At 43.1% G+C, this 15,368-nt stretch overlaps 1 protein-coding gene across 3 annotated transcripts in view; it reads left to right on the forward strand.

Moving 5' to 3' along the window:
* The window catches only part of CHCHD6 (coiled-coil-helix-coiled-coil-helix domain containing 6), a 1,117,425-nt gene that overhangs the window by 234,310 nt on the left and 867,747 nt on the right, over nt 1–15,368 (forward strand). Inside the window, exon 5 of one of the 3 annotated variants that reach the window (XM_085624411.1) lies at nt 9,301–9,321. The exons of the other annotated variants lie outside the window; for them this stretch is intronic. Coding sequence (XP_085480537.1) covers nt 9,301–9,321 — 21 coding nt within the window. The remainder of the gene's footprint in view (nt 1–9,300; nt 9,322–15,368) is intronic. 3 annotated transcript variants of the gene reach the window in all.

Genomic DNA, 15,368 nt, shown 5'->3' on the forward strand with positions numbered 1-15,368 from the left:
TTACACACACGTGCAAGTGATTTTGTAACTACCCTGCAGTCTGCAGAATGCCTCTTACTTCCTATGGTTGGGCGCTTTTGTTATTTATTTAGCCGTAAAATGGAAAAAAGATCCTTAAGTGAAGCAACCTGTGGTGGTAGCATGGGAATGTTCGAGAAGCACGGAGGGGCAGGTTATCCCTGGTGAAACCTTATCTACATAATGATAAAGCCAGGTTAGAAACAGTTTACAGGTGGGCAGTCGACACTGATCGAACCATATATCTGTTAATTAAAAGCCTTTGATTTTTAAATTGTATACAGCAGAGGGGATCTGTCATATACATGAATATGTGTATGTGAGAAAAGGTTTAATGGAAGAAGAAAGTGGTTTAAACTAAGTGAGCGGTCTGATAACTGGAAGTTATTCTGCATGCCTGAAAGATGTAACATACACACTACTGCCCACACTATACTCACATTCTGGAAATGATCCCAGCGGTCACATGTTTATGTTTATGCGATTTTTATAGCGCGCAACTACCCGGGGGTGTCTCGGCGCTCAGAATACAGGACCATCGCTGTGGCAGAAATTATAATGAAAAAAAACAGGTTTTTAGTTTTTTCCTGAAGCTGATGAGCGTGGGGGCGGTTTTGTATGTCGAGGGGTAGTGTGTTCCAAAGTTTGGCTGTGGAGATCGAGAAACATCTGTCACCCCAATTGGCCCTTTTTGTACGTGGGACTTTAAGCAGATGAGCTTCATTTAACCCCTCAGCCACGACTGGTGACAGGGGGCATGCTGTGTACCCATAAGGAGCCGGGTGGCTCCCCACAGAAGAGGGGAGGCCTAGGAACTATTTTTTTTAAATGTTGTGATTGTGTGTGTGGGTGCTCATAGTTGCGTGTGGGGGCTCATAGGAAAGCTGGTGGATTCAAAAACAGTAAATGTGTATTACATGGCCCAAGCAGACCCAGGGGATCTTTGTGCCAAACATAGAGGTATTGAAGTGGACAAGATCTAAGGTCTACATCGGCTATGAAACTGTTTTATCTTTTACCATCCAGTTCATCTCGAATCTCGTTGAATCTCTGTTTCAGTTATCTGATAATAAAATCATTGCTGACTCCCTGAACTGTGGTCCTCCGTGGAGATTAGAGACGGGGCTTCGGATTATCAAAAAAAGTGTAAATCGAGACGGGTAGATGTGTGCTTCAGTTTGGGACAGATGTATATAGAACTTTTTGTTTTAATCCTAGAAGAATCCAAGTAATGCTCCTGGAAAATCTGCTCTTTGTGCAGCATTCAAAGAGCATGCCCATCTCTATCAGCTACTCATCTGTACCTCTATATGGTGTACAGTGATGCTTGTTTAAATGCGTAGCAAAAATGCATTGGCCTTTGCTTTGTTAAACGTTTTCCCCTACACTCTTCCAACTTTGGCGGTGTTCCTTCCTCTTGCCTTAAGTGGAGTAAACCTCTGGACGTATCCAGAGTAGAACTACACTGTGCAAATGTTTGTGAATACCCAGTAACTCATGAGTTTAAATGGGTTTGCTAAATTTGCATTATATTCCCACTCTAACACCCACTCCTGGAAGCAGATTAACTTCCATGTATTGTTAGTCCACGATGGTATTACTGCATAGTTGTGGAACGCTGCAGGTATGTTTTTGATTTACAAGTGCAAACTCGTGTTTTATAAATTGCAAAAGTGAAATTGCACCCATTTGTGCAAATTAGGTTGCAAATAACTTTTATACAAAGATATTTTGTGCTTGCAAAGCCTGTGATTTGCAGAAGCACAAGGTTTACAACTGCAAACATTTGCAAATGTGTGTGGGTTTGCATGAAAGAGGGACCTTGTATCCTATTTATGATTCACAATTGAATGCATCAATGGCTTGTGACAGGAACTTCGGACACTAACCAACGATCCTTGCCAAGTTGGAATGGTAACTGATTGTTTTTTTTAAAGCGGTACCTGCCTTTCTGATGGACACAGACTGCTTTGAAGAAATGTTTCCGGTTCGGGAATGAAAATGTAGAATTGGAGATCTGCTGTTTCTTCCAGGCTTCCATTTCTGAATTCACAGTGAATCACGGGGCTCTCGAATGACAACTGTATAGATAATATTCATTAGGTAGGTCGTTTTGAGACCCCTTGCAAATGTATAATATGCTATGTGACTCATCGGTTTGTGTCTCAGAGTGCATTGCCAGTGTGTGTTAGACCTGCCATCTTTTGGCATGGTTTCCAAACTTTTTGCTTTCTGACCAGCTGTTTTTGACTTCATTTTTGCTGGCTTTAAGACCCTGAGCACTTTACCACTGCTGACCAGTGCTAAAATGTATATGCTCTTATCTAAAAAGAGATGACAATTGGTTTATCCATGATTGGTATATTTGGTTCACCTGTAAGCCCCTTGAAAATTGGTATAGCATATACCCAGGGCCTGTAAACGAAATGCTACTAGTGGGCCTGCCGCTCTGACTGTGCCACCCACAAAAGTAGCCTTTCAAACCGGAGTCAGGCCTGCCACTGCAAGACCTGTGGGAACAGTTTACTGCCACCTCGACTGGGCATGTCCAACTTCTTGTCAAGCCTTAAACTCCCCTTTTATCAGGGCTCGAGTCGGGGTACCACGCGGGTGGACGGCGTCCCCCCACTTATTTTACCAGGTTTTTCCGGGTGGACGCCGTCCCCCCTGCCCAAAAGCTGGACAGCATTGTGTGAGCAGAGAGCCCGGGTGGGAGGGAAGTTTCCCGTAAATTACCAAAGATATGCTAATATTTGTAATTGGAGACTTTAAGAGGCACCGGTGGTGTGTGCAGGCTGGAGTGATTGGGAGGCGGAGCGAGCAGGCGTTGGCGGTTAACGCTTGGAATGTGTGTCCTTCTGTATCTTGTGCACTTTTGAGCACTTCGTTGTGCAACTGGGGCACCCCCTCGGGGGAGTGGGGGGTAGGGGGGGTTGTAAAGGACATCGAGGAACAGACCAGGGGTAGCAGTGCTGTGAAATGCCCCGTCATCTAAAGGCATATGAATACTCATGAGATTCCTGTTGTGACGTCACTTCCGGTGACAGCGTCCCCCCACTTCTTTTTTTAGGACTTGTACCCTGCCTTTTATTATATATCCGTCACCCTTAAGGTAGGCCCTAGGCAGCCCTGAGGACAGTGTGCTGTGCAAGTAAAAGGTAGGACATGAACCTTTTTTTGTTTTACACTTCCTGGTAGTGACAACCACCCAAGTTCGTTTTGACCAGAATTGCAGTCCTACTTGAACAGGGTGCACACCGCTGCGAACTAGGGGCCCAATTTCTAACATGATTTGCAAATGGACATTGCATTCACAGACTCGCATGCCTACTGCTCCTTTTTTCCCTTCATATTTCCTTATACTAATTCACCACTAATACTTTTCGGATTCCGAAGTAGCGTGCTACGTGCCGAAAAGCGCTCGTCAGGAATAGTAAGCGCTATATAAATGCGTTTACACTTACAATCATGCTCAGAGTGAATCGTGCATTTAGTTGGGCTCCCTGGGTCGGGGGCAGACTGTGGGTCAGGAGTGTGGCGCCCCCTTGTGATCCTGCAAGCTACCCTTGGAGTGAAATGCTGCCTAGTGACGGAGTGCGCCGGTTTCATTGCGCTGTGATTTGGTGACCTCTGACCTCTGCGTTCACCCAGCTGGCTTAGGCCTTCCTCTCAGCTTCACTGAGTGTTGTTTTGTGGTCGCGGTGGTACCTTAGGTGGCATGGTGGTGGCCTTGAAAGCGAGGGCGGGTTCCAGTCACTCTACAGATGCCATCAGAGGTGGCGCGCCGTCAGACCCCCGCCGCCCTTCCCGCGCCCCCCTCATATTTCACAGCCTTATTTCCGTTAAAGACCTGAGTTGATGCTAATGCTGATTTGATAAGGTTCTCTCCCGCTCGCGCCCCCTTTTTTCTTTAATTTGAAATGCCTGCAATTTTGTGCTTCATAGACCTGAGCATGGAATTAGCGAGGGGGAGATGCGAGCCTCATCCCCCCCCGCGTGCTCCCGCGTCGTCATCCCCTCCCCCACCCCCAACGCCAGAAGTTGCCAATGGAGATTGATTCAGCGGAGTGAAAAGGTGTGACGCTCTCTGAATCTGATGCAGGATAACGTGCCGCGTATGCTAATGGGGCGGTTTGTGATGGAGCCGGGAGACGGCGCCTTTCATTTCATAAGCGGCGGGATGGGAGGGGGGGGGGCAGGTAATCTGGGCTGGCGGAATCACCTTGGGCTTTGACGTGTTGGGCTATCGGGGCAGATTTATCATCTCATTTGCATCTCGCATATCATTTATGTGCTCCGCCAAATCATGGCCTGTATCCAGGAGCCCTCTCTGGGCAGGGACTGGGCTCGACGGCGTCAGAGCTGATGGCCACTCGAGTGGGGCTCATATCTGCCGAATCTACAGCAGGTTCTACAGCCTCTGACTTGTTGGGAGGCTACGGTGCCAGATGGAGTGGGGCAGGACGTCTGTGCCGCTGTAGGATGCCCCCTAACCTATACTCTAAATAGACTTTCTCTGCTATGATTCTACGTATAGAAGCGACTCCCTATTTTAAAAGATACTATGTACAAATGTGACCAAATTTGTATTTAAAAATGCTGATTCTGGGTGCAAGGAATACAAGAATAAGTAGTGAATCCAATTCCAATTTCCAAGCTTTATTTCGATCATTACAGACCATAAAAGCAGAAGATAAAAAAAGCATATAATACATTAAAAAAAAATTAAGCGTCACATGATATAACCGATAACAATTCATTATACAACCTTAATAACAAGTTAAAAAGTTATTAAAATTTTAAAAAGATTTAAAACAAACGAGTTCATATTTAATAATAGTATTAGTAGTGAATCCTGCAGGCAGGGCCTCTGGAATTAAGTGACAATTCAGCATCATATTGTAGGGCAGTGTTGGCTGGGTTTTGTGGCATGGAAAAAACGAATTATGCTGCACAATATTCTAGAAAATGTTGTGTAATCTGTGGCGTATTAATCTAGCTACTATGGGATTAAAACTTTGTTAGATATTGACACAAAACAGATCACAATGCGTAAAGAAATAATTAGCTTTTTTAATAAAGAAAAAAATTGGGAGATGCTCACAATATTACTCAGCATCATGCACGCGCTTCTTGCTGTAAATGGCGCGCCTCTTTTATTCTGATCATGCTGCCTACATCTTAAAATGTGTGACCCGGAGATCAGTGTGGGGTTTATTTTGTGCTCACACCGGAAGTCTGATGAAGTGCCAATTTCTGAAGGAAACGTCCTGCAGAACTGGCTAATGTAGCAGTCATCAGATTTGTAAAATGCCTAAGGTTCTGCTGAATTACTACTGTCCTCTCGGAGCATCTACTGCTTTGAGGACACTTTATGTCAAACTTGATGGTCTTCAACGAAATATTCAAATGAGATACTTTATGACATCAATCCAGTATTTCAGGTATTGTTCTGGGCATGAATTTGCTAATATTATTGATTTAAACATGTGGATTTTAAATCCTGCTGAAGTGAAGGTCAAGGGCACGTGTCCCCAGGACATCAGGAACGAGGTTATGGCTGCCACGTCAACTAGGCAGCGATGTTGACCTCGTCAGATGCTCAATAAAGCAGTCACCTAGTGTTGGTTGTCCAGGGAACTTCAGTAAAGCGTTGGAAGCTGCCTTGCATTCCATTGCAGGATTACATGCATGTTTGATTAGTTTGTTTGAACTAGAAACCTTTTTTTTGTGAAATGAGAATCTAAGTCCGATCCTGCATTACACGGCAAATGCACCAGATCCCAAATTAGATGCAGATTTTGTTGCATCTGAGAAGTTCAACAGTCCTACCTGCATGGGACTTAGGGCCAGGTGTGTCATCATTCCAGTATTTTTGTGATCAGTAGTGAATTTTGCAGACCAACCTATGTAATAATAGGTTGTTTTGTAAAATACCAGATCTGTGTGGATCTCAAGCCAACCTACATAATTAATGTTTATTAGGTGGGCAGCATATTACGAATCGATCTGATTGGATACAAACGCAGGAATGGTGGCCTGGATGGGACAGCAAACCACTGTCCGGGTTTGTGATTGCATTTAAATGAAGAAACTTAAAGCATGCTGTTTTTTTTAAAGGAAACGAAACAGGGTGCTTTTTAAATTTTTATTTTTGTATTTTTTGTAGGTTTTCTTTGTTTAAAAATTTCTTTGAGAGTTGGCAGAGATCCAAGGGGTCAAGTTGGATTCGAATTTAAAAAGAAGACAATGTGTAAAAGTGTTTTTATTGGTTTGTTTTTTAAAGCGGGTGGTGGGGCGCAACATGGGCCGTGGGTGGGGAGGCAGGAGCAAAACAAGTGGCCATGGGCCAAAAGCAACACAGCTGGTTTTTAAAGTGGCTGGGGGAAGCAACATAGGGACAGGCTTGGGACTTGGAAGCAAAATGGAGGCATGAGGAGATCAAATTGGTGAAGGACAAGGGGGAGAAAGCACATAAGTGAGAAGACAACACAGGAGGAGTGGGGGAGAAGCACAATTGTGAGAAAGAGGAATACAGAGCAGGGCGGAGGAAGAAAAGCACACAAGGGAGACAGTAGGAAAACACATGCACTCCTGTAACATACATAAACAAAAAAAGATAAGTGGTGCTTGAAAAAGCAAGCAGTGAAAGGACATAGTAGTGTATCCATCTACCTGGGTTGGGACAAACTCAAGAAGATGCAGGAAAGCCCACATAGTTAACAATTAAGAATTGAGCAAATGAACGTGACATTGAATCCAACCAATTAGAAGCAAAGCCCACAAAAGATAACAATATGTCTTGCAAGAGAAGGCGCATTCAGTGTCTTAGACAAGACCTAAAATGGGGAATTCGAAAAAAAATGCAAAAAAGTACTAATGGTATAGGAAAAAAATATTGTATGATTGGAGAAACCAGAGGAAAAACTGAAAGTGATCAATTAAGAAGTAATAACGAAACAAAGTAAAAAAAAACAAAGAACCAATTGAGAAGTAATTCGACATAATGAGATACTTACAGATAAGTAGGAATCCCTAAAAGCTTCAACTTTTCTAAAAGATAAACTGGCTGTCTAAGAATGGGCCCTTAATGCTATGCAGCAAAACCTTTACTCCATCCTATGGTGTAGAGGCAGTCAGAGTGAATTATGCATTTCCGGAGTAATGTGATAAAATTTGCTTGCGCAAAAAATCAAACAACCAGCCGTGTGCTACATATTTCTGTGGAGAAAGTGTAGCAGGGTCTACACTTATAGAAATGTAATTTCCAAACTACACGCCTGAACTAAGAAGAGGATTGGTAGAAATTATTTTGAGATTCAATCAGTGTGTGGCTTGAAAGATGTTTTAAAATCAAGAATAGAGTTAAGAATAAGACCAAGAGACTTCACCATAGCAACCCAAGAAGGAATAATATATAGTGGGTAAAGTGCATTAAACCACTTTGAACAAGGAGAGGCATGCTAGCAGTTGTGAACAAAATAAAGACAGATTTTGAGGGATTGAACTACAAAAAAGATCTATGGAATAGGTTTGTAGTGAATGACAGGTACAATAGAGATTTGTATAGCAGGGGTGTCAAGAGTTGAATTGATATTCGTGTCGAATGGGGAAGGCAAATAAAATGGAAGGCAATGCGATTTCCTGATAGCTACAACTGGGAGTTCAGTTTCAATGGAGGTCAGGTTGGTCCAAGGATGTTTCGGGTCACCTGGTGGCTGTTGTGTTGTATGGCAGTTGTGATGCACTCCGGGAGTGCAGTTTCAAGGGAGATTAGGCTAGTCCAAGGATGTTTCAGGTCACCTGGTGGCTGTTGTGTTGGAGGGCAGTTGTGATACACACTGAGCGTGCAGTTTCAAGGGAAGACCAGGCTAGTCCAAGGATGTTTCAGGTCACCTGGTGGCTGTTGTGTTGTATGGCAGTTGTGATGCACTCCGGGAGTGCAGTTTCAAGGGAAGACCAGGCTAGTCCAAGGATGTTTCAGGTCACCTGGTGGCTGTTGTAGGACAGTGATGATGCATTCCGGGAGTGCAGTTTCAAGGGAGATCAGGGTAGTACAAAGATGTTTCAGGTCACCTGGTGGCTGTTGTGTTGTAGGGCAGTTGTGATACACACTGAGCGTGCAGTTTCAAGGAAAGATCTCGCTAGTCCAAGGATGTTTCAGGTCACCTGGTGGCTGTTGTGTTGTAGGACAGTGATGATGCACACTGAGCGTGCAGTTTCAAGGGAAGACCAGGCTAGTCCAAGGATGTTTCAGGTCACCTGGTGGCTGTTGTAGGACAGTGATGATGCACTCCGGGAGTGCAGTTTCAAGGGAGATCAGGGTAGTACAAAGATGTTTCAGGTCACCTGGTGGCTGTTGTGTTGTAGGACAGTTGTGATGCACTCTGGGAGTGCAGTTTCAATGGAGATCAGGTTGGTCCAAGGATGTTTCAGGTCACCTGGTGGCTGTTGTGTTGTAGGGCAGTTGTGATGCACTCTGGAAGTGCAGTTTCAAGGGAGATTAGGCGAGTCCAAGGATGTTTCCGATCACGTGGTGGCTGATGTGTGTTGCACTGTACAGATGAGTAGCTCAGGATATCTGTACAGGAGGCAGTGGAAAGGGGACAAGTCCTGCGGAGGGTTCATCTTGTCAGTGGCCTAGTAAGGTTGCATAATCACTATGCAAGCTAGGAAAATGGACCCCGACCTGTTGGTTTGGAGTTAAAAACAAATATAATTGGAGTGCAGTGGGTCCAAGTGCCACTGCACCGGCTGCACTAATGACTACAATCGCATGTTGTGGCGACAGGAACAAAGACACATAGAGGTCTTGTCCTGGCAGGTTAAGTTAGACCTCTAACTGTTAAACCGAGCATAATGAGAGATGGTTATGTTGCATTCCTACTACAATTACTTCCCAGCACAAGAGCTCTAGTTTTTAATCTTTAATTTTAATTTGATGCTTTTTCTTCCACCTCAGTTCTTCTTTTTGTCTTTTTCCTTGCTCTCTTGTTCCATTTTCTCCTCTTCTCCTTTATTAACGTTTCTTTTTCCTTTACTGTTTTGCTGCGTTACGCGGCTGAATTATAAAAAAAAAAAAAATACATGTATTCTGCGTATTTGCTCCCAGCCCCATGGAAACCCCATGTTGTAAGTTTTGAAGGGAGGTGCACCTTGCAACCCACAGCAGACGGACATGCTTTCCTTTATGCTGGACACATGCAGAACTGCTTTGTGTGGCTTACTACACAGGTAATACACCATTAACTTCCTGCCCTTCTCTCCCTGTCTTGTCACAAGCCTGCTGATCTGGATGAATGGGTAAGCTGCACCTTGGGGTCTCTGTGCTGCATGTTTGTTGTATGTGCATGCTTTGTGCATGCATGGTCACTGAGGAGAAAGTCTACATAAAAGTATATTTTAAAGTGGAATCTTCTGATACTATGATGGAATATTTTGACAAAATAATGAAATGTTATAGCATAGATGAGATATTCCTTGTTGGGATATTCCAGCACAGTGATAGATATGTTTGGCAAAATAAAGTATTTTGGTCAAATTATGGTATATTCTAGAACAATGATGGTAAATTCTGGCACAGTCATACAGTATCATGGCATTGCCATTGCTAGAGAATAACGCTACATATTGAGTATTTCTGTTAGTGATGGGGTTGTGCAGACTCATCAAATTTGCATAGCAATTCATTGTTGATATCTGATTTCTTCATTTCTGCATGAACAATAAGATTGTCTACTTAATACCCACCTAGTGGCTATGTTCTGCAGAAGGATATCTGCACACTTTGTCTATACCAGTTTATGTGCATTTTGAAATGCCTATAGGCAAAATGTAACTAAATCTGCAAAATCGTGTACATAATTTGAAAAAACTTTATGGAATGTTTGTGGTCTGCAGCAGCCCAAGATGGGCTCGTTAGCCGCGCACTCCTTGCAGCACGGAGCACAATCAGAATGATCCTCGCTGAAACAGCTGAAACATCATCTAAATGGCCAGAAATGGTCCCAGTGCTCTGAAGTATAAGGTTTTAGGTTTGGTGAACTTGAAATCCCTTGGAAAGCAACCTAACAAACTCGAGTCTGCCTGGTATGTGGTGGACCCTTCATGGTTGGCGCCTTCCACTGCAAGTATTGGTTGACCTCATTGGCCTTCTCGTTCCGGAAAGAACACGAGGATGGCCAGTCCCTCCCAAACCCAGCTTGAGGGAGGTTCTATTCACAACAGAGGCATACAAAATAATAAACACGATCAAACTGACATTATACTAATTAGCATGAAGATAGAGGGTTGAAGGTGTTGGTTGGCAGCTGGAGAAACTGGAGTGCCTTTGAATTCAAGCTCCTAGGAGTGGCTTCTTTGCATGCTAGGAAGGAAAATAAAAAGTAGCAACTTGTACCTGGAGGTTAGGATCATGCATCCACATTCTGGCACGTGATGGTCAAGCAAAGCAAGCTTCAGAAGTTTCTGGTGAAATGGGTTCTAAGACTCCTGGACTGGTTATCGGAAGCTCCACCATTGAGAATTCATCACTGTGATTTGTCAATCTGTGAGCAAATCTGACTGTTTGTACTCAGACATATGAAAGCACCAGAGAATTATTCTGCTGCACAGAGGAAAAATCCATGTTAAATTAGTTCCTCCTTTACAGGATCTCAGACAGAGATCTCACAAGATTGGACCTTTAGGGAATTAAGAACGAATGTACATCAGTGGGCTTGAAAGGAGGGTTCTTATTTCCAAAACACAGAGACTTTGAGTAGAGAGTCAACAGTATATGTTATGGAATGCGGCAGTGATCGCAGAAGCTGCTTGTGTCATTGCATGAAGGGAAACAATGCGGAGTAACAAGCAGGTGACATCCCAGACTATAGCGCTCAAAGAGTCTAAAGACCACGGGGCTCTGCTTAATCAGCTTGAACGTTAGATCAGCCTGAGAGCGAAAAAAACACACCTTCACACGCAACCACACCTACAAGAATACCTGTTGCAGTTGAGGTCCCCAGCAAACCTTAAACTGTGAGCCATACAAGGTGAGAAAGGAAAAGTGCTGACAACTTCAAAAGAAGATGTCCAAGGATGAAGAGGGCAGAGCATATCCAACCTCCAGTACATGGACGGCTCTGTTTTTATCCCCAGAATCCCCACATTCCTCAGATGTCTCCTATCTGTGACCGAGCTGTGCTGCAGGGTGAACTTATCCTATAAACGAAGGCACAATTAATATAATGGTAAATGCCACAGCACAAAACAGGAAGTGGAACCTCTATTCTGGATCAATAACTACATATGAGAAACTGTAACAACATATCCATACTTGGGCATCAGCATCCATGGTGGTGGCTCCTACACCACTCATAGCAAAAGCTCCAGATAAGTAGAAAGTGCCACTAAGAGTATCTTAAGGTTAAAAAGAACCCAGGCCGCAGCTCACCGAAGTCTCTAGATGATGTCCTTGAGGCAAAATTGGAAGGGATGTCCTGTATGAAGCTGAGTTCTGGTATTCACAAAAGTGAACGAGACAGACAGATATAACTGAGAGGAGGATCTTCTCAGTTTTGCAAAATGAACACCAAATGCCATGCATGAAACCACAGCTCAAACAATGTCAGGGAGTCCTGTCTCCTTAGCTATAAGAAGATTCACCTAGCCTAACTGGAACTAGTTCACCGCTGCTGGTCAGAACCCGTAGAGATGAGCCTTGCCTCCAGTTATAAGAAAGGTTTGATGAAAATAGCAGTTTGTTTCGTTTCTATTATAAAAAAAAGCAAAAGAAAATCTGGTGTTCCAAAACATGAATACAAGGCTGGTGTCTCAAATGAATCCCTTGGAGATGGTCCTACGTGATGGGGTAGTACAGCCATATCTGATTGACCTAAAGTCACCAGAAGAGAGGAGGATTTCCTGGCACCTAAAAGCATTATCATGGCACTTTGAGACATCCAAGGATGTGGGGAGCCCACCACTAGGGCACTCGCCTGCGTGCACCTAAAGGAAAGGAGAGGAAACCCTCACATTTCATTCTGGTCTATCAGATGTACAATAACATAATGCAAGGGAGTAATAGACAAGTAATGAGAAACATTGGGATCAGAAGACCTGATGAAATTAAGATATTTCTCCTGGAGCACCAGAACCCCAATGTGACTTATTACTCCACACTGCTGCATATCATAACATTAAACAGCTACATATAGCATTCTATATATATATTTATATCTGCATGCCCTCTCACCTTTTTACCTATTAACCTCAAAGAACATACAAGTTCATCCACCCGCCCCTTCCATTTCTCGACTTCGGGCCCAACCTCTTGTATTTGCTCAAGTGCTTGATAGAGTGTTAGAGGATGCATGCTCGACTGGGTATGGAGATACCAGCTAGAAGCAAGTTATGACTGCCATGTGACTGAGTAGTGTATGGTGGAATGGGCACCGGAAGGTAGGATTGTAATTAAGTACCCTATTCAAAATTATTTTGGGGAAATCCTTCCTGTCTGGAAGAGCAGCAACAAAAGGATTTGTGTTTTTATTTCTAACTTTTTGTCCAGTCCATTCCCAGGGAACACGGTTCGTGGGGGGACGGGGCAATCGCCACAATCTACAATTTTAAACAAAGTACAAAAGAAGGGTATGTACAAACAAGTAATATTTCTTTTTCATTTATTTATTTAAGCAAAACTGACACATTTCATCCAGTGCACTGGCATCAAGAGAAAGACGTATTATTGATGCCGGAGATTACAATGCAGCCTTTCAGCAAATAATCCCTTCTTTCTTCCACGTGTAATGATTAAGGATATGTGGCTATGAAGTGGATAAATGTCTAGTTGTTCATATAGCGCCTACTGTCCAGTTTTTGAGCAAGCAGTCCTTATTTTAGCAGATAAGGTAACTGAAGGCATGGGTAAATTAAGAGATTTGCCAAGGGTCACACAATTCATTGAAGTATGAAATTCGGCCTCGAACTCAATTCTCCTAATTCACCAGCCCAATCCCTACACCGGACATCTGTAGTGCACCATGGTTAAGTAAAACAACGTTGTGATTTTGGGGTGAACTCTGGGGTGGGGAAGATCTAAAAATATCTCTCTGTGCCAAAGAAATAGAAATCAGTGATCTAATATGGGCGAGAGAATTGAGAAATAGATAGGTAGATATGGAAAAAAAAAATATATATTGTAGACTATAAAGTGGCAGAGCCAACCCAACTCTCGAGGAGAGTTCTGAAGGAAGCCTGTGAGAGGGAATCTAGGCTCAATGGTCTACGATATCTATAGATGGAACCATCTGCAACTTATATGCTGGAAAGTTGGCAGAAAGTGTGCGACCTGTATTCATTCTCGTACCTGTATTTATCCCCGTCACCCAACCCCTACTTGCGCTCGTTGCTATTGAAATTTCGTGTGGCTTTTAATTTGTTGATTTTTCCAAGTAAAAATTGTATTCTGTCTTGGCTGAGGTCAGTAAATGTAAATGTGGCCTGTGGTTCAAGCAATTCAATGTGACCAATTAGTGGATTGTTTACGTTTTCTAGGATATAGAAGGTTGATTTTAAAACCATTTTAAAAAAATTATAAAACTTCCAGTTGCAAGGTGATTTCATTCCTTTTAAATATGGAATTAATTGTTGTATGTGCTGTAGGAAGGTTTTTAGAGTTTATTCTTGCTTAGATGTGTGAACTCTTAAGGATCAACCTATTTTAAGCATTAATCTGGCATGTTGTATTTATTGATTTTTATAGACAAAGGTCTAAATAACCTTGTATTACATCTGCTAGAAAGAAACGTTTTTATGAGAATCCTTTCGCAAATCCGCCATAATGGAGAATAATTTGTAGGTTGTGCCAATCTTGCTGTTAACAGCACTGTAAATGAGCACTGGTACCTTACCCCTTTGTGGCAGATGTAAGGAGACCATTTCTGTCGGTCTTCTATCCATATAAAGCGCCTACGTGCTTTCGCTCCTCCCACCACTGATTAGTAGCGAGGTGAGAATAATTCCCTCCTGTGTAGATCAACCCTCAGACCGCACTGTGGTAATGGTGGCCTCAAAAAATGCTGTTGCATGGAGGATTGTGAAGTACCTGCAGTTAGAAGGACACCATCTTTGACTATTAATTTCATAGTAGTTAGCCTAAGAGAGTCACTTTACAGTGGTAAGGTAACTGGTCTTTTACAGTATTGAAGATCATACCCGCGATGCTGTCAGTTCCCTCCATACATTTAATTTGTCCACTAACTGGGAAAGGACAGCTATAGGCTAGAGATCAGCGTGCACTGCTTCTGATGGGCGTCACCAGCTTTGTAGCATGTTGTACGATGGAACAATCGCCACGTTCCAGTGTCTCTTGATCTAAATTCTTACAGCCCATCCTCTCTCTGATCGCCCGCCCTGTCTGCAGCTTGAAAGCTCTTCCATCAATTTTCGCCATTATTTGATTAAGTCATCTAGTTCTGTGTGGTGTCTGGAGAGACTGTTCAGTGTTACGTGTGAAAATGGTTTGTGTGCGATAATCTGATGGTAAAGCAAGTTAAATTTTGGAAGATCTTTTATGTGTCTGGTTGGACGTTATGAAGGGTTGATTCTTCATTACGCGGGGTGTAGTGTTTTTTTTTATACGTGCATCAAAATCCAAGTTGGTGGTTTATGATGTGTTGTTGTTCAAGCGAGGTTTATGTGCCCGTTTCTATGATGCATGCTTGTGCGGTGTGTGATAATGCACTTGTTTTGGTAACCCTTTGCCAATTATGTGTGCGCACAGCTGGTTGGGTGCATAATGCTGAGAAGCTTCTGTCTAGCATGTATTATATGAGGATAAAAATGTGTTGGTGGAATTGGAGAAGTTGCATGTGGAGATGTTTGGTGTAGTGCCGTGCTGGGTGCCTAATAATGCACTAATATGGTATTTCAAAGGGTTGATGGATGAGTACAGATACTGACTGAGAAGGTGTGGAGTGACCTATGGCTTTGGTAGTATGCTTGTCCAGAAGTAGCTGTTCTCTGAACTGAAGCTGACGTATTGGACGTATGCTGTTAAATATGACCTTGTGAAGTAAACTCAGACTCTTCTATTAAGGTGCTGTTTCTCTGCCTTTTTAAGTTGGTACTTGATAATAAAGGACTTGAACTCTTTGTTTGGTATGCAGTCGTGGCTGCTTGTAGGATCTTGACGTATCTCTCTGTAGGGTTGCCTTGTTTGTGGCTCTTCGTAGAATCCGGCCATGATTCTTTGTCAGATTGTATTGTGGCTCTTTTGTAGAGCTTGGTCAGGCTCATTGTAGTGTCTTGTTGTGGCTCTCTAGGGTCTTGTGTGGTTCTTTGTAGTATTTTGTCATGACTCTTTGTAG

This window comes from Triturus cristatus, chromosome 9 (assembly GCF_964204655.1).
Source record: "Triturus cristatus chromosome 9, aTriCri1.1, whole genome shotgun sequence".
NCBI classification, from domain to species: domain Eukaryota; kingdom Metazoa; phylum Chordata; class Amphibia; order Caudata; family Salamandridae; genus Triturus; species Triturus cristatus.